Source organism: Pavona decussata, unplaced genomic scaffold (assembly GCF_977016875.1).
Source record: "Pavona decussata unplaced genomic scaffold, jaPavDecu1.1 SCAFFOLD_468, whole genome shotgun sequence".
Classification (NCBI taxonomy): domain Eukaryota; kingdom Metazoa; phylum Cnidaria; class Anthozoa; order Scleractinia; family Agariciidae; genus Pavona; species Pavona decussata.
Window position 1 is genome coordinate 250,474 of NW_028145806.1, and position 25,257 is coordinate 275,730.

At 38.8% G+C, this 25,257-nt stretch overlaps 3 protein-coding genes and 1 pseudogene across 6 annotated transcripts in view; 2 read left to right on the forward strand and 2 right to left on the reverse strand.

Annotated features, from left to right (window-relative positions):
• The window catches only part of LOC146450301 (calcium-activated potassium channel slowpoke-like), a 161,333-nt gene that overhangs the window by 65,828 nt on the left and 70,248 nt on the right, over window positions 1-25,257 (forward strand). The gene's annotated exons all lie outside the window — the stretch shown is intronic.
• Window positions 1-25,257, reverse strand: part of LOC146450303 (uncharacterized) — a 154,152-nt gene that overhangs the window by 31,088 nt on the left and 97,807 nt on the right. The window contains exons 1-2 of one of the 2 annotated variants that reach the window (XM_085100433.1): window positions 12,555-12,598; window positions 10,464-10,540 (exon numbers count right to left, since the gene is read on the reverse strand). The exons of the other annotated variant lie outside the window; for it this stretch is intronic. The gene's annotated coding sequence lies outside the window, so the exon portion shown is untranslated. Of the gene's footprint in view, window positions 1-10,463; window positions 10,541-12,554; window positions 12,599-25,257 lie in introns of those variants that run through there. 2 annotated transcript variants of the gene reach the window in all.
• The window catches only part of LOC146450305 (uncharacterized), a 126,333-nt gene that overhangs the window by 3,330 nt on the left and 97,746 nt on the right, over window positions 1-25,257 (reverse strand). The window contains exons 1-4 of one of the 3 annotated variants that reach the window (XM_085100438.1): window positions 15,389-15,749; window positions 13,308-14,054; window positions 12,555-12,821; window positions 10,464-10,540 (exon numbers count right to left, since the gene is read on the reverse strand). The exons of 1 other annotated variant lie outside the window; for it this stretch is intronic. In XM_085100438.1, the coding sequence (XP_084956564.1) occupies window positions 10,464-10,540; window positions 12,555-12,821; window positions 13,308-14,054; window positions 15,389-15,668 (1,371 nt within the window). In that variant the 5' untranslated portion in view covers window positions 15,669-15,749. Of the gene's footprint in view, window positions 1-10,463; window positions 10,541-12,554; window positions 12,822-13,307; window positions 14,055-15,388; window positions 15,750-25,257 lie in introns of those variants that run through there. One more of the 3 variants, XM_085100439.1, reaches the window with a different exon arrangement.
• On the forward strand, window positions 22,813-24,586 carry LOC146450306 (uncharacterized; annotated as a pseudogene).

Consider the following 25,257-nt stretch of genomic DNA (forward strand, 5'->3'; position numbering starts at 1 on the left):
CGAGGCTAGTGAGGCTAATTTGAATCCAGACAAAAGAATATTAAAATGTCGGCCATTTTTGCAAAGGGTCTTAGAATCCTTTAATTAAACTTGTCGCTTCATTAAGATACCTAGAAAAAGAAAAAAAAATACGATCCTCAATTAATTATATATATGTAAAAAAGGAAAAATTGCAATTCGAGTGGTCCACAGGTCCGAAGGTAAATCCGGACAAAAGAAGTGTCCAGGAATATTGCTACTTCACGGCCTTCCTGGATGGGATGCTAGTCAATCGCAGGGTTGTCCCCCGGAGTATGTCGCCTGTATACACCGTATTCACAAATGGCGGATGCGCGGGAAAAAACTGGCACTAGGCATCAAAGCGAGGCGTTTTAGGATAAACAAAAAATAATTTGCCTGCGAGTACAAGCTCACAGAGAGACTATTTAGCTGATAAGCTCTTAAACAACAAGGTTTTCAGATCACTGGTTTTATTCCGAACGAAAGAGGTTTAGTGTTTCTTGTAGCAATCCCAAATGCAAAATAGACAATCACGGACTGACAAATCGGTTAGAGTTTTTGTCTCCGAAGGATTCAACTTTCGAGCGCAGATGGATAGAGATACTACAAAAGTTTGTTTGGTATGTCTTTCGGAATCCGAAGGTAAGATAGGTCTTGAAGGAAACAAAATGAACATACAAAAGGATGCATTTCTAACGAGAGTTGCGTGATCAACTTCGTATCGGACGTTCCGACTTGCATGAATCTTGGCCAATCTTGCGATGCATGATATCTTTTTAATTTCGGGGGAAAAGCGCCTAAAATGTACCGAAATATTTAAGTCTTGGCTCACAAATTGCTTCCTTAGTTAAACTTTTCTTTCAGTAGCTTCCCTCCACCTCCTACTGTTTTCGTTTTTTAGGCATTAGAGCTGTTCACAATAGTAGGAGTCGGTTTTTGTAGCTTCTGTGATCGGAACTTCCGAGTAGTAATCACCACGCAACCCTCTTTGGAACTGCGTCCGTTTGTAGATTCATTTTGTTTCCTTTGAAACCTGTTTTAATTCCCTTTCCAAAAAATACATTGAATAAACCTTTGTGGCTCCTGCTAGAGTGAAGATCTTTCTAACAACTTTTCATATTTTCTGTAGACATTACACTCGAAGGTTTGAAACAAACAATCTAACTCAGTTTTTTCCCGTGAGTGTCTAGTTTGCATTTGAGATTGCTACAAGAAGCTAACCAATAAATAATAAACACTAGAACGTGAAGTCGTTCGAACTAAGTGATCAGAAAAACGGAATTTTTAGAAACTCAGCACTTATCGACCCTCTAGAAGCTTACATTCGCTGGAATTTTTTTTTTGTTTATCCTAAAACGCCTCGTTTTGATGCGTAGTGCCAGTCTTTTCCGCGCGTGTCCGCCATTTGTGAATACGGTGTATTCACTTATTAATTTTCAAGCAAGCAACCGTTGACGATAATCCTGCTAGTATAGTTGGATGAAACTGATGACATAATCGGCGTAATATAGAAAACAAAACAGAGTCCGATACAACCTAGAATGCAGATATTTGGGATGGCCAGACCAGCCTTCTTCTGGTGAAATGAGAATTTACATCGGAAGGGTCAACATTGTTTACGAGGTAATATTTGCGTAATTCCGGAAATACGTAAACCTAACTTTATACACTGACAGCATAAAATTAAGCATAAAAGAAAATACTGGAATAACAAAAAGGAAATAAGAAGAAAAGGGAAACAAAGAACTAATATGTTTTTTGTGGATGTTATGCATCATGGATAATGCATCAAGTCAGGGAGATTCTAAATTTTACCTTAAAGTCGGTGAAATGTCAGTGAATTCTATTTTTGGCTAATCTCATGCTATGCGGAAGAGTTCCTTATTATCAAAGGTATTAAATGTCGTTTAAAAAATATGTATGAAGGAAGTGATTTGACTGTGCCTTCATCGCTGGCTTTTTTGCCAGAGGATTTGTCTTGGATGATCAGTGAAAACTAACTCTGTATATAGACAGTGTGAAATTAAGGGTAAAATAAAATACTGGAAAAAACAAAAAGGAAATAAGAAGAAAAGGGAAAAAATAACTAATTTATTTCTTCGTGGATGTTGAGACCATCAGGTTCAATTGTTCTGCCTTTTAAAAAAAAGCTTCCCTAGCCTTTGAGATTGAGTCTCTGTTGGAAAAGATTTTTACGATGGGGATTTAAAATTCCATGTCATAAGCAGTGTGGTTACAAGAGGAGAGGAAATGTTCTGCTACTGTAGTAGGTTTAGATTTTGCAGTAGGGTTATCTATGGTACGACGGAGTTCATTACATCGGTCTTTTAACCGACGTTCAGTTTCTCCTATGTATTGTAAATTATGGTGGTTACATTGAATAATGTACATGAGTTTTTCCAGCGTCACAGATAAGTTTAGATTTAATGGGGCACTTTTTACTGGTAGTAAATAAAGCTAATAGTTAGTAAGTCCATCAGAAATGTAAGGACAAGGAGCAATATTTTTTCCACAACGGGAAGAACCGGAAGGGAGGGGATGGGAAAAAATGGTCACAGGCATTAATACATTTATAGCGGACTCTATGCAAAAATGGCTGCTATTTTAATATTCTTTTGCTTGCATTCAAATTAGCTCACTAACCTCGTTTTTGATTTCAAAAATCAAAAGAATATTTCACCTTGAACGAGGCTAGTGAGGATAATTTGAAAGCAGACAAAAAAGATATTAAAATATCAGCCATTTTTGCATGAGGTCTATTATGTGGAATATTGGTGTACAGTTAAAAAACATCAAATGTAACTAACTAGCAGTAAATAATCGATTGTAAGAAGTTTCTCTAGGAAATCATTAGGTTCTTGAACAAAGGATGTTAGTTCATGAACTAAAGTGTGAATATGGCAGTCAGCGAAATAGGATGTGTGTTTATTGGAATGGCCAGTTAATGAAACAATAGGGCGGCCTGGATTACCAGGTTTATGTCCTTTAGATAGAATATAAACCGTGCTGGTATGACGTCCGTCTGTTGGTTTTGTCGTTAAGTTTGTCCTTATGCATCCTGTTAACATAAACAGTGACACGTTCTTGTATGTTTGCGGTTATGTCTTCGTTCAAGCGTTGTTAAAATGTTGTTTCATTAAGTTTTCTGCTGCATTAGTCAATGTACGAAGTTTTGTTCATAACAGCAGTACCAGAACCTTTGTCTTTTATAATTATGTCTTGTCGTTGCTTAAGTTTGCGTATGGTTTGTCGTTCTGTAGCAGTGAGGTTGTCACGATTTTTTAAGGTTTATATGTGGTTATGCCAAATTTAACAGTGTGCAATGCGGAAGAGTTTCCTTGTTAGCAAAGGCAATTTCCTTAAAAAAAGATATGTATGAAGGAAGTAATATGACTGTGCCTACATCGCTGGATTTCTTGCCAGAGGATTTGGCTTGGATGATCAGTGAAAATTGGTTTGTGGTCAGTAAAACTCATGGAAAAGTCAAGGAATTGTTTTTATCCTGATGACTGGCAACTCCGATATTTGGTTTACGTGAAGAGAGTTAAAGTTGACACTCTTTCTCTTATCTGACATGGCATTCACTATGTTGGTATAGCACAACACCTAATATACAAAGAAGTACCGTCAAATACGTGCGAGTTGTCAACTATACCCGCGAATTTTAGTTTTCATAAGGACACAGAACAGGATTACTTTCAGTCTTTGTAATGACAACTAAGAGAGAGCAATACTCCAAAGGAATACAGAAAATAAGCATAGATTACACGAAACGGAACCGGGTTGGAACATTTGGAGAAAAGGTGTTAAATTCTGTTTGTAGCTCTGAGAACCTTCAGTTGCTTTCTGAAGCTGAGAAGAAGTTGTATGTTTCAAATATTCTTCCTTACATTATTCAAGATATACTAAGGCGTTGATAGAACAAGTTCTGTTGCTGTTTGGCGAGAAAGCTAGGAGTGATCCTAGAACTAGGATCATCTCAGCTGAGTGCCTAGGACCATCCAAGCAACGGCCGGAGGATCAATATTTTCTGATCAGGAACACTTCAGGTAGAAGAGTAACTTGCCTGCACAGGTTGGAAAACTTCTTGCTGGCCTGGGGCCCAAAGTTAAAATCTGAACTTAAAATGATAAAGGCAAGCAATTTAACTTAACGTACGCGAAGACGCTACATAGTTCGGCGTTAAGTTTACTTCAAACCTTTGCGGGGCTACTTTTTGCCAAATTGTTATTCTTCGATCAAATTAAAAGTTAATTACCTAAGCTTACATTTTCAAAGAACAATAATTTAAAGTCTTAAAACAGGCTAGTCTCCTACGCAGCCGTTCTTAGTGTCGTCACGCAGCGCTTCTCCCACAAACGGCTGCTGTAAACCGAACCACATTACTTTCCCTTTGTGTTTGCGGTCTAACGAACAAACCAATCACGTATCACAAATTCACAATGGAGATACGTGTCAGCCCTAAGAACACAATACTTGTCCTTTTTAAAATCACGATGTGACTGAGCTGAAAACAACTGCAGGAGGCCAAAGCTCTCGAAAGCGAGAGACAACATTGTTCAACTTTGTAAAGACGTGGATCTGTTAGACTCTCATATACGTGATAAACAAACATCCTGCAATCTCATTGCAGAAAAGCATGAAATCACGAGTTACGAAATCCACGGATCCCATGTCTTCATAAGTAGCATTTATTTAGCGCTGTGTGATATCTTGCAGTTGATACGAGCCGGTAAACCTGAAAAAAAAAATGCCACAGAGCTAGCATACCCAATGGCATGTGAAAAACCTCTACTAACGGCTCAGAATAATTATTAAGAAAACCTCCATTCAGTATATTTGAGTTTTTCCCTTCATGATCAAGATTAACAGCAGAGCTAAGGTACCGTTAAAGGCTTTATCACAAATCTATATGCAAACTGCAGGAGTCGCGTTAGCCCGTCAACACTTTTTAACACGCCATTTTGCTTGCTTTGTCAGTATAAACTAGGCTGTGATTGGAGGAGACACCGAACTGAAAACTCGGCGCGAGGAGCTTCCAGAAAATAAAAGCTTGAACCTGATTGGTTAATTATCGGGAAAGGAATGTGGTTCGGTTTACAGCAGCCGTTTGTGGGGAGGAGCGTTGCGTGACGACACTAAGAACGGCTGCATAGGAGACTAAAAACACGCGTAAGTCATTGAGAAAAAGGTATTTTCGTAAAAAAAGTTAATAAGTTACCAAGGTAACATAATCTCCGTAAAGCGTCAACTCCCCAGCGACCTTTTTTCGCGGCAAACGACTTCATCCAGGAGATCCTATTTCAACTATTAGCATTTTTTGTTTACACTCGAGTTTGAGTGCTGTGGTTTTAGAAAATAGGCAAGTCAATTTCTTTTCACTTTGCAGCACGGAAAGTGGTAAGTATCTTGAATCTTCCCAGACCAGTGAGCAATGTTTCGTGTATCGCAAAAACGAAGGCTCATGAGAAAGCTGAAAACAAACTCCTCGAAAGACTGACTAAAAAACGCGGTGCTACAACTGAAAAGACACAGGCGTACCTCTTCTGTTTACTCATTCAATTTAAAACGTGGGAAACTCCTTTCCTTTTAAGATAACCGTGTACCTTCAGGGGTGGCTTCAGTTAAACGGATATAGCGCCTCTCAGTTACATCACAGATACCCAAAACTGGGTATTCAAACATTTCATTGCTTTTGCAAGAAAATAAATTCCCAGGTTTTCCGTAAAGTCAGAACTTAAAGGTCCTGGTCATCTTTCAAGAGTTCCAACTCAATGCGATTTTTATATTTTGGAAGTTTGTTTTTTTTCTCCAGGTCAGGATCCCAAAAGCTTAAAAAGCGTGTCGGGGTTTTCCTTAATTCGATTTCGTTCAAAACTTACAAAACATTTTCAAAACTGCGCGAAAACCATGCGGAGTGAACGCACGGAAATGGCTTTCAAGGAAAGAATTTTAAGAATTATCGAATTCCCCGACAGGCTTTTGTTGGTTATATATTTTTCTAGCATCTGGCCAAATCTTACCAAAATCGGCCAAATCGTTGTTGAGTTGTTACTCTTAAAAGTGTCCCCTGCAAGCGAAAAAATTAAAATTTGAGAAAACAGCGCTTGAAAAAAAAATTCTCGCTACACAAACAAATAACGCCCCGTAACGCCTTTATGGAAAATTAGCCAATCATTTGGCAAGGTACTTTTTCTTCAGGTCACCTCCTGTGAAAATTTTCTCGCAGTCTTGCACGTACCCGCGTTCCAGAGTAATCAACTCCTTCACCATTTTTTTGGATATCTGCGGTGTTTGTTGTACGCGCACGTCGATTTTGTACTCTGGAATGATTATGGGAAAAACAAAATGGGGACTGAAGCCGACATCATAAAGCAAAGCTGTTGGGCCGAAGCAGAAGCGGCTAAGGCGGGCAAAATTATCAGCGCTACGGAATTGCCGGGTAACCACCGTAACCGCATGTATTGTCTCAGTAAAGGCTGGTTTCCATATGATCGCAGATCGCAGACCTTATTGCGATCTGCGATCTGCGATCCGCGATCATATGGAAACCAGCCTTTAGATAGAACATGGTTCTAACTTCTGCGATCGTCTGCGATCACGATCGCAGGATCGCAGACGATCGCAGACCTTATTGCGATCTGCGATCATATGGAAACCAGCCTTAAAAACGAAAATTCTTGCTGCTCTTCAGTCGAAAAGCCGGCGAATAAATCTATTCGAACGAAATGTTGTCTAGAATAGCGAAGTTTCGAAATTGCTTATCGAAAGTTCGGGTAAAAATTCGCTCTTAAGTGAACTTCCCAAATTGTTAATGCTGCTAATGGGAAACAAGTATCCGTTTGACGCTTGAAAGAAAACGTTTTTAAACGTTTTAAAAGAGCTAACTCCGTTTAACGCTTTAGAAAGTACCGTAATACAGTAAGTCTTTGTGAAAACGCTACAAGCAAAAGCGGCGGCTTTCCCTTTACTAGTTATCCTATAGCGACGGGCGACGTGAGAAAAGATCAAGACATAGGACATGATTCTTAGCGTTATTTTTCAATTGCTTTTTTGTTTTGTTTCCGCTTGGCGAGACTTGTAAGTTTTACGCACCCGAACACAAGTGATCTGATAACGTCCAGCCGCAAATAAAAAAAGGAAGCTCAGAGGCGCGATTCACGGACTCGCGAATTGAAATATTAACAAGCGCGTCTCCAAATATTCGCTTCGCTGGAAGATTTTTAGACCTTCACCTACTACTTAAGGCTTTTGTCTTCTTTTATGCCAGTGTCGTACTCGAACAAACGCAAGTTCTTCCACTAAATACAGGATATTCGAAGTGGGAGAACGTGAGGGATTCAAGACTATAAAACGGACCTTTCAAGCAATATCGCAACGGGTGGTTACACCGGCAGCAATATGCTGTCAATCAAAGTAAAATTTAACTTCCGGTGGAAATTGCTTACGTCCAAATTTCTCGGCAAATACACCCTCCTCTCGAAAATTCTTTTTTTGTTTGTAAGAACTTACTGGGAAGTTTATTTTTATCTAAATCCAAAAATTTTCTCTCTGTAGGTACACGGTAACTTTAATGCTATAAACGTAGTTCAATTGTTTTTTAAAGCCTTATATATTCTACTTTCAATCTTGTATAATATAACGTTGATTTGAACTTCATTTTCATTTGAAAAAAATCAAGCGAGTTTCTCACAGGAGCCAAGTGTGAGCTGGCTATGCGCAAAAGTGGCGGCAAATGGAAAGGGCCTTGATGGGGAGGTGGAGGGGGAGGGGGAGGGGGAGGTGGAGGGGGAGGGGGAGGGTTATTCTTAGGCAAACTCTCTGGAAAGGCCAGTATTGGTAACTTTTGTAAATATTTGATGAAAAAATACAAATGATTGCATTTGCAAGTATCGTTTTACCTTTTTGAGCCTTCTATATGGACCAAAGAACCTATTTTAATCCTTTAGTAGTCTGGTGTTCAGTATCCCGGAATCTCTTTTTTTAAATATCCCGTATCCCGTATCCCGTTAATTCCCCCCCCCCCCCAAATATCCCGTATTCCTATAATATTTTACCTAAATATTCCGTATCCCGATTGCCCCTAATAGCTTTAGAGCAGGATTAGTTTCAGCCTTTTAATGACGAACAAGAGAGAGCGACACTCCAAAGGAATACTGTAACTCGGCGAGCATAGCTTATAGGAAACGGAACAGTTACAACATTCGAAGCAAAGGCTAAATTCTGGGAATTTGGTATATCGAGTCGTATGGTCATGACTGACATGAAAATTGTTGAAGCTTGAGTGCTCTGACGCTAATTTAATGAAACAAGGAAAGGCATTTGCCGTTGTAGTAAACAATGATGGCCTTTTTTGATGTTTTTTTTTTTTTGGGGGGGGGGGGGGGAAATGCGGTTTTACAATTAAGCACAAATTTCAAATGTTCTTAGCCACATAGAGCAAAACTTAATATTTTCTAAAACTCTTAATATTCTTAACTAGGATGTCAAAAAAACATAGATGTAGCCAACTGGCCGATAAGTAGGTTCCGTCAGCTTAATTAAACGAAATTAAGGAACTTGAACATGAGAGGAACATGGAGGTAAGTCCACTGAGGATACAGAAGGAAACTATGGCAATACCATCAACAAAATGGTCATTTAGCATGACTTGTGTGGTTAATACGTTGCTTTTCTTGGCGCCTGAAGTGAGAGACGGGCGATGAAATTGTGAGAACTTACAGCTACGTGCAAGGCTTCGACTGCCGCTAGCATATTTTCGGCGTAAAATTGTGGTTGTGGTGTCAGTGCTTACAGTTAATTCATCGATAACGTTGAAAGCTATTTTTGCTCCAGTAAGTTACCGAGGTGAGGTGTATCAATTTTATAAGTTTGAAGTAGAGCGTTGAAAATAATGATCACTATCTCTGGACCACTAACACATATTTTATTTATTCTTTGTTTCAATTCCAAGTTTAATTTTAAAACTGTTTTTTGGAGGTTCTTTTAGATTTGACTCCGCGCGCCTGTGAGCAATGAAAGGTTGAGTCAATTAGAGGTTCCTGATTGCTATCTGACACCTCCGACAAGAGGCCGTGCGTCGCAGGTGAGAAACGCATATTTCTGTTAGACAAGATTGCTTAGAAGGACGGTATATAGTGGTTTTTCTCAACCTTGCTCCCATGCAGGGTCCCTCCTCTCGCGCCCCAGGGAGCGATTAGGATGAGGAGAGACCCGAAAACGAGGTTGGGTTTGTTATGCTTTTCTTTCAAAGAAGAAACAAAGAGCGGACTTTGCAATTAAATAAAGTAATTCAGCATAAATTCATGACGAAATTGTTTTTATTTTCTCGGGACTTAATGATTGGGTTGGGAAGCCTTGATCTTAATAAATAAAGGGGGTTTTTTTGTGGTCAATCTTTGTCGAAACTGACCAAAAGCGGTCTGCATATATATATTTTTGAAGAACTTGTAAATCCGGTTCATTGAACGTTAAACTATTTTTGGGGTTCTGATTTTTATAAACGTACACCTTCTAGAAAAACTGTTCGGAAATAATAATAAAAAAATATAATCAGAAGATTAATACGCAAACCCCTAACACTTCAAACTATGAAAGTATTAAACATATGTTACGCCAAGTTATTGTTTTATCCAGCATCCAAATACTGAAAATGTAACTATTCCTTAAAACGTAGCGTCGCCTCACCTCACCACACAGTCATAACAGGCGCAACACCATTTCCGAACGACAAAACCTACCCTGTATACAAATGTAGCATCAAAAATCAACACTCAGTAGCCGAGTACAATCCAATATATTTCGCATCAAATCATTTATTTTATCTGCAGCGCCACAACACTGTTGAAATGAAATTTCATCAAGTTTCACCTGTCCAAAAAGTATCTGATAATTGTTATGTTATTATGTTATTAAATATGCTTTTACTCTGAACGTAGTACTCACTGGTTGCAATCAACTAGCATGATCCCTAAACAAAAACATTCATGAATTATCCACCCCATTGCTCCATTGCCACCAACGACCCCCCTGATTAACTATAAACCTTCAACAAAAGCCATCAACAATGACCCCCCCCCCCCTTCCCCTAACGAATTAACCGAGTTAGCCGTAAATTGCAGTGACGGTTCTCCCTTGGGTAAGCTTAAGATAAACGAGAACACACGGATGCTCACGGAAACAACCGCAGGAATGTGCTGACATCACTGCGCTCGAAAAACGGTAGCAAAACCTTGGGTTGCTATGAAAACGGCTAGTAAAAAATGAAAATAGCACCGACGTTACGGTAGGTACTTTCTACGCCCAATTTTGACAGGTACACGACTAAGCCAGTAGATTTGATAAATCCATTTTTTACGAGAACAGCCTAAGATACTAGCGTTGCAGCAAGAGCGACCTACAGTTGTAAGCTGAGTTCATAAATTCCACAAAAAAAATTTATGTTCTAATTACATGCGGCTTACCTCAAGTTCTTGGGAGTTTATTTCTAGTTTATACCTTCTGCTTCGTGAATGTTTTGAGACAAGACCTTGACAAGACTCTAGAAATAAAAGCAGACATCAATATTCAGCCTTCAACCAAATTGCTAGCGTCTACTCTGAACATCCATAACTGTTTTAATATGAAAGCAAACACCACCAAACTTGGTTACTTTACCTAAATTTTGCTTGGCAACAATTTGATATAATAATTGATTGTTCGTTTCACTTGATGTTTCCATTGCAACAAGGTTTCGACGGCTTTTTTTCCAAATATATTTTTTTTTTACGTTTTCACAAGAAAACTTAGGTTTGTTATTGTAATTTTTACATTTTTACTTTCTTTTTTTGATAAATTTTGAAGTAATTGGGCGTTTTTCTGCGTTTTTGGAAATATCGAGAAATCAAGACGTCGGCAGATCCAAGATGGGGATGTGAAGAATAAATAATATGTTGTCACGTGACGTTATCGGCTTAGTTTGTGGACCTCAAAGGAAACAGTTTGGAACATGCATGCATACATACATGGACACACACACAGACAAGCACACATATTTTCTCGACCATATTCCCACATGAGGTTTTTCAGCGATCAAGTAAGCAATGCATCAAATATTAAACCAATATATATCGACAGCAATGGGCTCCTGACATCGGTAGATAGATATAATAAGTTCCACTAATTTCATTTGAAAGTGAGATATATACAACATACTATTTCGTATTTAAGTCGCATTACCGTAGCCTCAAAGGGTCACGGAGCGAAACAACTGAAAGCCCAGGTTGAATAGGGATAAACTCGAAAAGATCTGGAAAGTAAATGGCGTTTTTCAAGGGACGGCGTACACTATTTTAAAAAGATGAAAGGTGTGATGTACCTGCCTGGACGACACAACTTGGCGGTTGTCAAATAGAATGCACGAACGGAAGTTTTAAAATGCAAGCACTTTTGTGCTTTGGGTATTTATTTGTTCATTTTTCTAACAATCTTGAAAGAGAATAGGGAGCGTGAAATTTAGAAAGCCGATCGCTTTGGACGACGGCTTTAATTGTCAAGAACGAGCAAGAAAGTTTATTCATTCCTTTACAGTCTTGCTGTTTCCAGCTCCAATTTTGCTGAATTACATAACGCGGGACCAGGAATATACAAAAAAACGCCTGATAAGTAAAGTGAAGAGTGAAAAAAACAAGAAAAACAAAAACAACAAAGAAAAAAAAAAAAAAAAAAAAAACGAAAAGAAGTTAAATAAATAAACTAATAAAATAGTAATAAAAAAAGATGAAGCTATCTCTTTCTCGATAAAATGTAACTCCTAGATTAGCTAACTTGACCCTGCTTGTTTCTTTTGATTGTGACTTTGTTTTGCAATCAGAGACGATATTTTGCGAGGGAAAATGCTGGAAGTGCGGCATAAGAACAAACTGGCTTCAATGCTTTATGCTTTTATTGTAGCAGGAAAATACGTTAATGAGTAAGTATGTGGGACGTTAAAGAATCCAGACACTAATCGCAAAGAGTAGGGCATGGAGTTCCCGGTGTGCTGGTCTGGTCTTTGTGCTGTTTCATAATTTCATGGGTTGGGTGGGTACGATGAGGTCGCTGATGGACATATGCTGATGTGAACCGCATTTGAATATATATATGATTAGAAAATGCGGTATATAAATGCATTATCATTACCATTATAAACTGTTAAGAGATCGGCAAATAAGGTGAAAGACGACAAGGCAGTAAAAATGTAACCTAAATGAGGTAATTAACAATTATTCCACGAGCGCGCGTTGGATATGAGATGATAGATAGCCAACGAGGCGCGTAGCGTCGAGTTGGCTATAATCATCTCATATCCAACAAGCGCAAGTGGAATAATTGTTTTATTAAAAACAATCAAGAAATATTGCTAGATCTTACTGATTTCGCTGTGCAAGAATAACCAGCAGAAAATTTAATGGTCACCATTTCTCGGCCATGGTATAATGGCTCATACACCATGGCCGCTAAGCCAATCAAATCCCTCGAATTGCATTATACAATGATTCAGTTTTTAATAATAACGGATATAAAATATTACCCACCTGGGGGAATAATTGTAGTTGTTGTTTGCGTTACTCCGTAGCTGTTTGTGGCGCGGCAAATATAACTCTCAACCCCTTTTTTTATGGCCGTATTTATTGAGAGACATCCGTTTTCCTGAATCAAAACTTTCGAGTTTGGAGACCATTGAGCACGTGACCACTCTATCTTGGGAGGAGGAGAACCTGTAGCCTCACAGCAAAGCTTTACAGTAGACCCTCGTTCTGCTCGATGAACTGAACGGGGCTTTAAGGTTAAGATCGGTTGCTCTACAAAGGGAAAGGAAAATGTTAACCTCGCATCTGCCCCAGATTTGACATAGAGCCATTAAAAGTCGCCATTGCCTGAAAAAGAAAGATGGGCTGATTTTGTCGCTAATTAATAATTAATATTTGTATGGCGCAAATTAGCATGTGCATATGATCAAATGCGAGACCCTACAATATGGTTTCATCCAGTTGACTTGCTCAGTAGTTATCCCTTCTGACCAGGTGAAAAAATCCCAATACAACAACAAACAAAAGCACCAATAAGAAGCGTTCAGAGTTTCCGCTTTCTTGTGTTTCTTCAATATATAAATTTTAAAGTCCTGCGTCATTACATAGGAACAATTAAAAGACGACAAAATGGTTGTTGAATATTACTAATTCACGTTTTGCAAGAGTAGCTGCCCCCCCCCCAAAAAAAAATTCAAGAAAGGTCGAAAGCAACAAAAGTTTAAGCAGAGGAAAAAGACTGTATTACACTTTCCGAACCTTTTAATCCTAAACTGCTCACGGCCTTAAGAATTCCATGACTGGTGGATGCAGTGCACATGAACAGTCCGATATTTGATCTTGTTACATTGCTGATGCGAAGGACACCATTTCCATTCTGTGTAAAAGTATGAATGCTAGCGGAACCTCCAAGCTTCCTCCAAGTTATGGCAATAGACGTTACACCCTGCACCCAACAGTAAAATGTCGCCTGTTTGTTCATGAAGACATCCAAGGACTCTGGAAATACAACTATCTTTGGAGCCATAACACATTCTCCTTTTGGACCCTCAATGCCGATAGCGCCCACTCTTCCTTTGTTTCCTTTTAATCCAATCGACCCTTTGATTCCTGGTTGGCCAATCAGTCCAACATCTCCTTTCTGCCCTGGAGAGCCAGTGGAACCTTTTTCACCTTTCTCGCCTTTGATCCCCTGTGGCCCGTTAGGTCCTTGCTTTCCTCTCAAACCCTGAAGCCCTGTACGGCCCAAAGGCCCTCTAGGGCCAGTTTTTCCAGGGGCTCCTTTTTCTCCCTTGTAGCCTGGATATCCCAGAGCACCAGGATCTCCTGGGGGACCCGGTGGACCTGTTTGACAGACCTTATCCGTGGTACTGCAGGCATGAGTTAATTTCTTGTCAATTTCATTGCGGATTTGCTGTAAGGATAATGGACTTGTTGACTGAGCTGCGTTCCTTCTTTGTCGGTTGTGAACGTCTGAAATTTTCTCCAAGGTCGTTTGAGCGGAATCTGTAAGTGCAAGAGAACTGCTAAAGCTATCGCAATTTGAATCCTTTAATCACTAGTCTTCAATAGACCCTTATCACTCGGCAGCCATGTTGAGTCCCTGGGGGAATAAAAAGCTTTGTTTTTGCACTGCAAGCCTCGGCCCATTGTCGGCCAGACGCGAACTCAGTGCGAGGCCTGGCTTGCAAAAACAAAGCTTTTAATTCTCCTGAGACCACAGTCGGCCCAAGCTCAAGTTGTGAGCGATGATCATCTTGCGTAATAGCTTTCACGGAACAAATATGAGAGTATGTATGGGAATATTTACGATCGGGTTTAGGAAGTACAAATGCTGGAAAGTTCTTAATAAACATGACATACCTTGCTTCCGAGGGGATTTGCTTATTGTCTGTTTGCTATTTTGTGCTGATTTGCGGCCGTTTTAGCGAGTTGTCACTTCTTAGGTTTCCCACTCGTCTTTCTCTTAGATTAAGGCGAGGTCTCAGACGAAGGGAAATGTAGAGTAGAAAATATGACTAAATAAAACAATTCTGAAGTGATTGAAAGACCCAAATCTAGCCCAAAAGTTCAGAAAGCCACCAAAATTCACCAAAAAGTAATTAAAACCAACAGTAAAACCCATATATTGCCTAAAAACATGAACGATACTTTAAGGAAAGTAATTTTTGTTAATAAATAAAAAAAAATTATAACAATCTCTGTAGTTTCAAGATATTATGGTCACGCAAAGGACTGTCACGGCGCTGAATTCAGTCGACGACTCGTGCACCCTGGTATTTTCCAACACAAGAAAGGATTAATACAAATTAACATATCGACTTACGTTTAACACTTGAGGTTAATAGCGGGAAAATTAAGCTCGGAATTTCAAGGGTGAGGAAAGTTCACCGCCAGACTGTGTTGACAGGAAATTCAGTGCAAAAATTATGATCTCTTGCGAGGAAAAAATGGCTGACCTACATGTTTTCGTGGCCTTGTCTAACCTCTCTATGGGTTACCCCCCCCCCCCCCTCCCCTTAACAGAAATAAGAAGTTTCAAAGTTTGGTGACAAAGTCCCCCCCCCCCCCCCCACCCACCTCGTCTAGATGCGGCTAAAAATCGTCGAAGGGCTCGCATTCATAGATCCAGTGTCATATTTGTTGACTGTAGAGAGTCTGGATCTACCGGCCAATTTGACTCCAAATCATACAACTCAGTGTAAGAGAAGGCACATTTCCTATTCATTAGGATCTAATAACTATTAAGTAAATCATGCGTTGTGTTTGCAGTTCTTTATCTTCATGTGCAGCGCTTTCTAAACATCAAATATTAAAAGTTCATGTATTCAATAACTTACCCGAGTTCAAAAAATTCATTGCTGTTCTCTCCTTACTCGCCGGCATCACATTTGATTGTAGAATTTCCATGATCCTGTTCTGTGTCTTATCCTGCATTTCTTCCTCAATTCGCTGAATGCGAAATGCAAGCTGGGCTACTGTCGCTTCTGACTTCCTGTGTACGAGCTCGATTCTCACAAACAACAAGATAGCGAGCAATATTGATATCACAAGAGCCACTGGCGAACCTTTGCTGTATTTGTCGCTACATTTGGTGTGTGACTTGTTTTTTGCATCCATGCCGTAGTCGCCGTTTTGAGTTCAAGTAAGCTGATTTTACGGAAAGCAAGATCTGCCAAAGCATTTATGTGCGCATGCTCGATCTTATCACAAGAGTATCATTTACTTCAAACAAACAGGAAGTGATAATTATCCTCGCAAGCTGACGATGTACAAACTGGAATACGTTCAACTTTTCATACTTTTTTTTCACGTACAATTCACTTTAAAATTTAACATTTTGGCTCAGTTAAAATAATAGTTACATTTTTATATATATAAAAAAATGGGATTTGTTAAATTTCGTATTAAAAAAGACTTGAAAGTCCATTTGAGTTTTTTTAAAAACGGCATTTCTCGGAATTTCGGTGAAGATGTGCCAACCACCGGCTTTTTTTATTCACTGACCCAGTTGCTCCAGAACAACACGTGATCTTTGTTATATCCGTTTACAGTCATTACTGAAAGTGCCGTCTGGGTATCTTTATCTGTAGCAATAAATAGCACTTTATAATGTGATTTGCCTCTGTTTTGAAGCGAATATCTACTCTACTCTCACGGCTCCTGCCATAATCAGTTTTCGATCACAAAGCCAAATTATGTTTAGACCAAAATGAGTAAAAAATCTGAAGAGGAATTGAGCAACGTAAAAGTATTTTGCTTCACTGCAGGGTCTGCAAGGGAGTATCAGCTCCCTTCCTTTGTTTGTCGTATCAAGAAATGGTCCATTGTAGTGAGTCAAATTCGTCTTCACAAGTCCAAACAAAAGCCTTTTGTTGTTTATTGCGCTTAGGGAATTGTTCCGAGACTCGGCGAAGATGAATTTCAAATCGCCTCAAAATTGTCGGCGTGTCAAATTAGCGGCACTAGGGGAGAGGGGTTTGGAAAGTTGCGGATGGTTTACTATTATTGTTATTCACCCCAAGCAAGAAACCTGGAAATGCTAAATTCTTTTATACGATTTTGGATCAGTTGATAATAGCGCGCAGCACAACGCCGCACAACAGTGAAGCTTTTATCGATGGTTTCACTTGGTCAAGAGTTGTAAAAAAAAAGAAAGGAAAGAAAAGGCTTCGTTTATGAAAACTCGCGCTTTGGATTGGAAAAATCGCCCGATTAGACCGTTTGATTGAAAAGGATCAATGTGGTTGTTGTCATTTAGTCTTTAAACAAAAGCATCGGTTGCTAGCGCGGCTCTTAAAGAAGAGATGTTAGTTTTAAAACCATCACGCTTTCACTCGCGACGCTTCGCTTTCACCAAACATGCAAATTTCGAACTCGTGCAGTCATCGGCTATTTTTGAATTTCCCTCGTGGATTTCGCTATTGTAATAACAGCGAGTTTGAATTTCCCTCCTGAATTAATAAGCCTTTGTTTGGCGCTAAAGCTATTGTTTCAAAATCTCCTTTTATGGCCCTATTTGCGACGCTAAACAAAGAGCATTGTCTTTGAATTTGATCAGCTTTTCTTGATACGGTTTCCAGAACGTGTTCCAGCAGATTCCAGTCTGCTAAAAAGGCTGATAATCAAGGTCGGAGCTTACTTGGTAAAGTAAGCGATTGCTGGTTCTCATATAACAAAAACAAAAATAACAACTGACAACAAAGACGCCTTAATTCTATAGAGCTCTTATTTTATCAACGTAAGATGCACTACTATTATTTATAATTGGCATTTTAAATTGATAACATAACTGAACAAGTTGCTTATGTCTGGTTTTGAAATGTAATCCGTTAAATTGCTGCCACGGAATTATCCTTTATTATCGAGGACACCGTGTGACAGACGGTTGCAACCTGGAAACGTGTGATCATTGACCATTATCGCACGGAATATCGCCTGATACTCAGTCGACTGGGTAGTTTTTTTTTAGCTCAGTTTTATTCAGTAACGCTGGAGACAATCTTCCGAGTTCATTACTTGTTTAGAGCGCTCTGTTACTTTTCTCCTTGTATATCACAGGATTTCTATTGTGTACGGACGACGAATATTGAGTGTACCATGACCATATTTGGGCAGTGGTATGATGTGTTGAATAATTGAATCACTAATATATGCAGCATGATCACTTATTTAAATTGCGTGTTTATTTAATTAGCCACTGCGTGAAATTTATATTTTCGATTTCTCATTCAATGAATAAGTTTGTTTAATTTAAAGTAGTTTTTTGTCGTCTGTAACTGGAAAATTTTTGGAATAACACTTTAATGTTTTTTTTTTCAAGCTTCCGTACTTAACGGTAAGGATTAGTTAAGGTATGCAATCGCCGCATATAGTTTAAAAACGTTGTTGCCCTTACTGAGAAAGTGATCTGTTTTCGCAGGTCACTAAATTAACCCTTATTTTTTTATGATTAATAACCGCGATGGACAGGCCATTCAGCTCGATCTTATTACAAGAGTAACATTTACTAATCTGACAAACAGGAAGTGTTAATTATTCTCGCAAGCTGCCGATGTAGGAACTGGAACGTGTTCAACTTTTCATACTTTTTCTTTTCGCTATTCACTCATTTAAAATTTAGGCTCTTGAACGGTAATAGTTAAATTCTATAAAAATAGGATTTTGTCGATGTCTTTTTAAAAAGGACTTAAAAGTACATTTGAGTTTAAACGGTATTTCTCGGAATTTCGGTGGAGATGTGCCAACCGCCGCCTGACCTTGCTCTAGAACAATACGTGATTTTTTTTTTATATCCGTTTACAGTCATTACTGAAAGTGCAGTCTGCGTGTCTTTATCTATAGCAGTAACTAGCACTTCATAACTGATCACTTTCTGGCCACAAAGCCAAATTATGTTTAGAGCAAAATGCGTAAAAAATCTAAAGAGCAATTGAGCAACATCAAAGTATCAAGCTTCACTTCAAGGGAGTATTAGCTCCCCCCTTCTCCCCCTTCCGTTGTTTGTCTGCTGAACGTGTTTCAGCAGATTACCAGCATCTGCTCAAATAGGCTGATAAACAACTTGAGGTCGGAGGTTATTTTGTAAAGTGTGGGATTCCGGATTAACATTTCGTATTAAGATGCGCTACTATTATAATGATTGGCGTTTAACCAGTTGCTAATTATATCTGTTATAAGAAGTAATCTGGTAAATTGTTAAGTACTACACGTATCACCATGGAATTATCCTCTAGTATTATTGAGGACACCGTCTGACAGACGGCTGCAACCTGAAAACGGCTGATCATTGACAATTTATTATCGCACGGAATACCGCCTTAAACTCAGTCGACTAGGTCAACCGGTTTTAGCACAGTTTTATTCAGTAAAGCTGGAGACAATCTTCCGAGGTCATTACCTGTTTTTAAACAGCGCTCTGTTATTTTTCTCCCCCATACATGAAACTGCGTATATCGCAGGATATCTGTTGTGTACGGACGACTAATATCGACCATATTTGGGGAGTAGTAAAATGTGTTGAATAATTGAATCACTAATATATGCAGCATGATCACTTATCTAAATTGCGTTTTTATTGAACTCGCCACTGCGTGGAATTGATATTTTCAATTTCTCATTCAATGAATAAGTTTCTTTAGTTTAAAGTAGTTTTCTGTCTTCTGTAAGTAGAATCTTTTTGGCATAACATTTTAATGTTTTTCTTAAAGCTCCCGTATACTACATATAGCCATTGATAGACACGGCCAGCTTGCGAGGATAATTATCACTTCCTGTTTGTCTGAAATAGTGTGATACTCCAAAGGCTTGTAGTAAGATCGAGCTGAATGGACTGTTCATTGCTGTTGTTAATCATAAAAATGTTTAGGGTTAATTTAGTGGGCCGCGAAAATAGGTCACTTTCTCAGTAAGGGCATGTAACAGCGTTCTTTAACTACACTCGATTGCAAAAACGTCGACACCTAAAAAGCATAAACCATGAACAATGAGACCCAATGGCTTTATGGGTGTAAGTGTACATGATTTATTTGCATAGTATTCTATTCTCGTGCGATGTTTGATAACCAAAATTACTTGCACGTGGTGAATGATGGAAACTGTCCAAGCTTTCCTTAAGTGTCAAGTTGGTCAACAAGGGCCAATTTTTAAACACTACCCACAAATCCGTTGGGTCTCATCGTTCATGGTTTATGCTTTTTAGGTGTCGACGTTTTTGCAATCGAGTGTAGTTAAAGAACGCTGTTGCATGCCCTTACTGAGAAAGTGACCTATTTTCGCGGCCCACTAAATTAACCCTAAACATTTTTATGATTAACAACAGCAATGAACAGTCCATTCAGCTCGATCTTACTACAAGCCTTTGGAGTATCACACTATTTCAGACAAACAGGAAGTGATAATTATCCTCGCAAGCTGGCCGTGTACGAACTGGACCGTATTCAACTTTTCATAATTTTCTTTTTCACTATTTACTTTGTTAAAATTTTTGGCATTAAAAATGTTAAATTTTATAAAAACAGGATTTTGTTAAAAGTCTTTTCAAAAAGAATAAACGTCCATTTGAGTTTGAGGGGTATTTCTCAAACTCATTAATAATTCATCAACAGAAAACAAAGAAAATCACTACCGTGACCGTGGTTCGGATATGTGATCCTAATTACCATTACTTCTCAGTGTTTGGCCATGAAACACTTTTTCTCGTGTTTGATATATTACTTCTCAGAATTTTGGTGGAGATGTGCCAACGGCTTTTTCATTCACTGGCCCTGTTTTAGAACAAAAAAGATAAACATTTTTGATATCCGTATCAAACACGAGAAGGTGTGTTTCATCAGATATCCAAACACTGAGAAGTAGGTTGAAAAAACGAGGCGCAGCCGAGTTTTTTTAAACGACTTCGAGGTGTTTCGATATCTGATGAAACACACCTTCGAGTGTTTGATATGGCTTCTCAAATGATCAATAATTCTTGGAGAAATGCAAGGCTAAAGTTGGCAAAATTTTATAATAATTAGGATCATATATCCAAACCACGGTCACGGTAGTGATTTTCTTTGTTTTCCCTTGATGAATTATCAACGAGTTTGAGAAATATTACTTCTTAAACTAATTAATAATTTATGAAGAGAAAACAAAGAAAATCACTGCTGTGACCGTGGTTTGAATATGTGTTCCTAATTATCATAAAAATTTGCCAACTTAAGCCTTGAATTTCTCCAAGAATTATTGATCATTTGAGAAGCCATATCGAACACTCGAAAGAAGTGTTTCATCAGGCATCCAAGCACGTCGAAGTCGTTTGAAAAAAACTCGGTTGCGCCTTGTTTTCTGAACCTACTATCTTCTAAGTGTTTGGATATCTGATGAAACACGCTTTCAGCTTGATTTTGCTTCTCAAGTGACCAATAATTTTTTCTCATGTTTGGTATATTACTCACCGTCATTACTGAAAGTGCCGTCTGCGTATCTACTGTAACAGTAAGGGCCAGTAAATAGCACTTTATAATGTGCTTTGTTTCTAATTTCAAGAGGATATCGACTCTACTCTCACGGTTCCCGCCATAACTGATCTGGTTATCCGGGGGGTAATGGAGGCCATGGCGGAACACCAGGAAGCTATGCTCCTAGCAAAGCTCCAAATTGCTATAACAAAACTGCAAAAGGAGGGAATGCGGGCTCAGCTGTATACAGGGTGGGGGAGGAGGTACTAGATATATAATTAATTTAATTTAATTTCACCATATTAATTTAGTTGTCTCTTTTTAAAATCCATATATAAGGTGAGAGGGAGAAAGAAAGCGATCGTTGTTCAGCTATAGCTGATATTACGATCTCTATGAAATATATAAAAAACGTTCTATTTACCTTTAAGAATAAAACAAGAGGATGACCGGTAACACAAACGATATTACTCTGACTTTTCTCATTTACTCTGTAAGGATTCACTATAGACTTAAGAGACCGGATATAACTCAGTTCAACTTCCTTGAATTTACTTAGCTTGTTTATTTGTTCATCGTATTTTTTCAGGAGATTCTTGTTGCGGTCACTAAAGCGGTGGAGATGGTAGCAGTTCTTTCTTATTGGAGGAGGCTTTCCTAGCTTTTTTAAAGGCGCACCATCCGGAATTTTAACGGATAATGATTCAAGACTGAAAAGGTTAAAAAAGAAAAAATTGGGGAAGGATTGAATGAGACGCTACGTTATCATGTTTTTCAAATATAATGTCCACCGCGTAGAACAATGTTCCTTTTAAGTTCCTGACTCATTTCCTCAATTTTATTTCCTTTAATAGGAAAGAAGAATAGGATACTGAAAAATGGATCTGACTGTTTAAAATAATGAAACGGTACGATCCCTTAAAACTGATAAATGGACGCAATCAATATTGTTTGTGTTTTTCCCTCTGCTTTGCCTTTTCTCAGGGTCTGTCATCTTTTCAAGGTTTCCAACTGATCCATAACTGCTTCACGGATCCGGCAGCTCACATTGCTTAGTGGTCGAATTTATCATTTCAATGTCCTAATTAGCTGAGGTCTAAGTAGCAAGAAAATTCAATGGTGGCTGGTGAGCCATGTGTTTACACCGATATCAATAAAACCTACTCACTGTTTGAGAAGCTCAATCAAACGTAGCAAAAGCGTGACGCATCAAGCTTGCCCGTGTTAACTCTTATACAGGCGATATATTGCTGTTCATAATCGATCGATTAGGAATGGCGTGCCCTTGAAAAATCCAGGTAATTAGGTCGGTAGAGCTTTCTTAAAAGTTGGGCCTATTTTTAACTTCTTTTTAAAGTGCTGGTTTGGTTTATGTCATCACAAGCTCACTCAATATTGCGAGGCGCTTTAAGCTTTTGAAATACTGAACATTAGGCGTTTTATTATACATTTTTTTTTAAGTGTTTCCATCGTGAGGAACAGAAGTTTGAGTTTTTAGATTGAAGATTTTATGGATAGTAAATAATTTTAGAATTTAATTACTAGGATCTTTATGATTAGGAGTTGGGATTTAAAATTGTAAGGACTTTGGTCGTTGCATTGATTGGCTACGGCTGGCCGCCCAATCATTGTTTAGGATATCTGGGCATCCAAAAGTTTTTTACTGCCATAATAATAATAATAATAATAATAATAATAATAATAATAATAATAATAATGATGATGATGATAATAATAATAATAATAATAATAATAATAATAATAATAATAATAATAATAACCAAAACAAAACTAAAAACTAATTAAATAATATTGTTATACAATGCTGATGCTATCTCAATTTTGATTGGCTAAAAGCACCCCGCTAATTCTAGATGGCGCTGTGTCATCGCGTCACATCTACAGACACTGGCGTTTATGCATGTAGGTATGACGCGTTTTTGCAGACAATGGTTTTCGTCACCTGACAAGCTAGCCGGCGGTTTGAGCAAGATTGTCATGGCGGAGTCCGCTCGAAGATTCGCGTCAGTCTCAGAAGCGGATTTAGGACGCCTTGTTGACGACAAGGACGCAAAGAACACCAAACGAGCTACCAAGACAGCTCTTAGAGTTTTACAGCAGTATTTGAAGGAGAAGAAAGTTCCCGAACCGCAAACCAAAGATGGCATCAGTAACGTTCTCAAACTATTTTATGCCGAAGCTAGAAAAGTCGATGGAATTTCTAATTCCAAAAGCACTCTCAACAGCCTGAGATTTGGACTGGGCAGACACTTCAAGGCGACTCTTGGCTTCGATATAATAAACGATCCAGCATTTGCCGAGGCAAACAAAGTTTTTGGCGCCAAGTGCGTTGAACTAAAACGACAAGGGCTCGCCAAAGTCGAACACACGCCACCGATCTGCGAAGAAGATCTTAAAAAGCTGTACGAAAGCGATGTTTTTAACCAAAACAGCCCGGAAACGCTTCAAAACAAAGTTTTTTTCGAGGTTGTGTTGTACTTTTGTCGCCGAGGAAGGCAAAATCTTCGTGAACTCAAAAAAGCTGATTTTTCATTCAGCACGGACGGCAAGGTGCAAAATATGTGTGCAAAACAACAGATGAACTCACAAAGAACCGACGAGAAAATGATGAAGGATTTGAAGGAGGCGTGATGTTCGAGAAACCAGGACCACACTGTCCTGTGGCTTCATTTGAACGGTACATACAGCACCTGAATCCCTCAAACGAATTTTTGTTTCAGCGGCCGAAGAAAAACGCCGGCATATCTGATCAAGTGTGGTACGATAACATGGTTGTCGGAGAGCGTTTGCTCGGTGAAAAAATGAAAAGGATCTCTCGAGAAGCCAAACTTTCAAAGTGTTACACCAATCACTCGATCAGGGCAACGGCGGTTACAATCCTGGACAAGTCCGGGTTCGAAGCAAGGCATATCATGGCAGTGAGCGGGCACAGAAATGAATCCAGCATTCGGAGCTATAGCAGGACTGACATTTCAACCAAGAGAAAAATGTCGGAAACCCTGACGACAGAGTGCGAGGTGAGAGGTGAGGAAGTGGCTATTAATCCGCACCAGTTATCTCCTGTTATTAGCCTTTCTCAAGAAGAATTTATTGTACAGAACTCTCATTCAGAGATAACGAAAAATTTTAATTTCTTCAACTGTAATGTCAACATTCATTAAACGCAAATCGGGAACATTTTTCATAAGACCGTACAACTTAACTTTAGAATTTTGTTCAAAAGTTTCAGTTCGATTCAGTTTTTCCTGAAACGTTTTCAGATGTTTTAAGCTTAAATCCTTTCTGTAAACTTTTTGAATTCCGCTTTACACGTTATTCACGGCTGTCATTAATAAAGATGTTTACACTGAAACGTGTCATTGCGTGGCTTACTTTGTTGTTGTTCTGTGAAATGTCTCAACGCTTGTACATTTATAATTGTATAATAAAACAATTATTGGATTCGGTTTTCGCATGATAGCGAAATTATCAAGGCCTCGGTTTGTGTTATCCGCCTCAGCCTTCGGCTTCGGCAGATAACACAAACCTCGGCCTTGATAATTCTCGCTATCATGCTCAACCTCATCCAATAATTGCTTATTAATAATAATAGGAAGCGGGAACAAAACTTCAATTCGTCAGCACTGCATTTGAGTCAAGATTAAGTCACAGTGGGGGAGGTGGAGAAGGCGGAGGTAGCGCTTACAGCGACGACCGAAACCCAGGGGGGACAAGAGGAAATGAGGGCGGCTTGGTGTACTGACGAACTGACGTTGAATGGAAAGATTTTGGCAGAAGGTGATATTATATTTGAGATTCTGGTCTATGGTTGTTTGTTTTGGGGTATTGCAACCAAGGACCGTTCACTCAAACAGTAAGCAGTTTTCTCGAATGAAATTTTTTTAAATTTTTGTTCACAAATTGACCTGTTAAAGATATACAATTTATTAAGTAAAAGGAATACTGAAATATATCTATTCAGAATTTTTTAGTTGGGGTAGGGAGGGGACTAGAGGAGATGGACTTTGACCTATAATACTCCGCCCCTGCAGTTATTTGATTCCGGGTCCTGTGTTCAATATTCGCTACGTAAATTTGAAATAGGCCATTTAGCCTTTAGGATGGAGGTAATTCCCAGTTTTAAAAGATGATTTTTCATATGAACTCCTTGTGCTTCAGAAACCGTTTCTTTATCCTGGACAGGTCAGTTTGGCCAGTGTTTAAACAGCAAGGCTCATCGATCTGCCCCGAGGGGTAGCGGAGTCGGT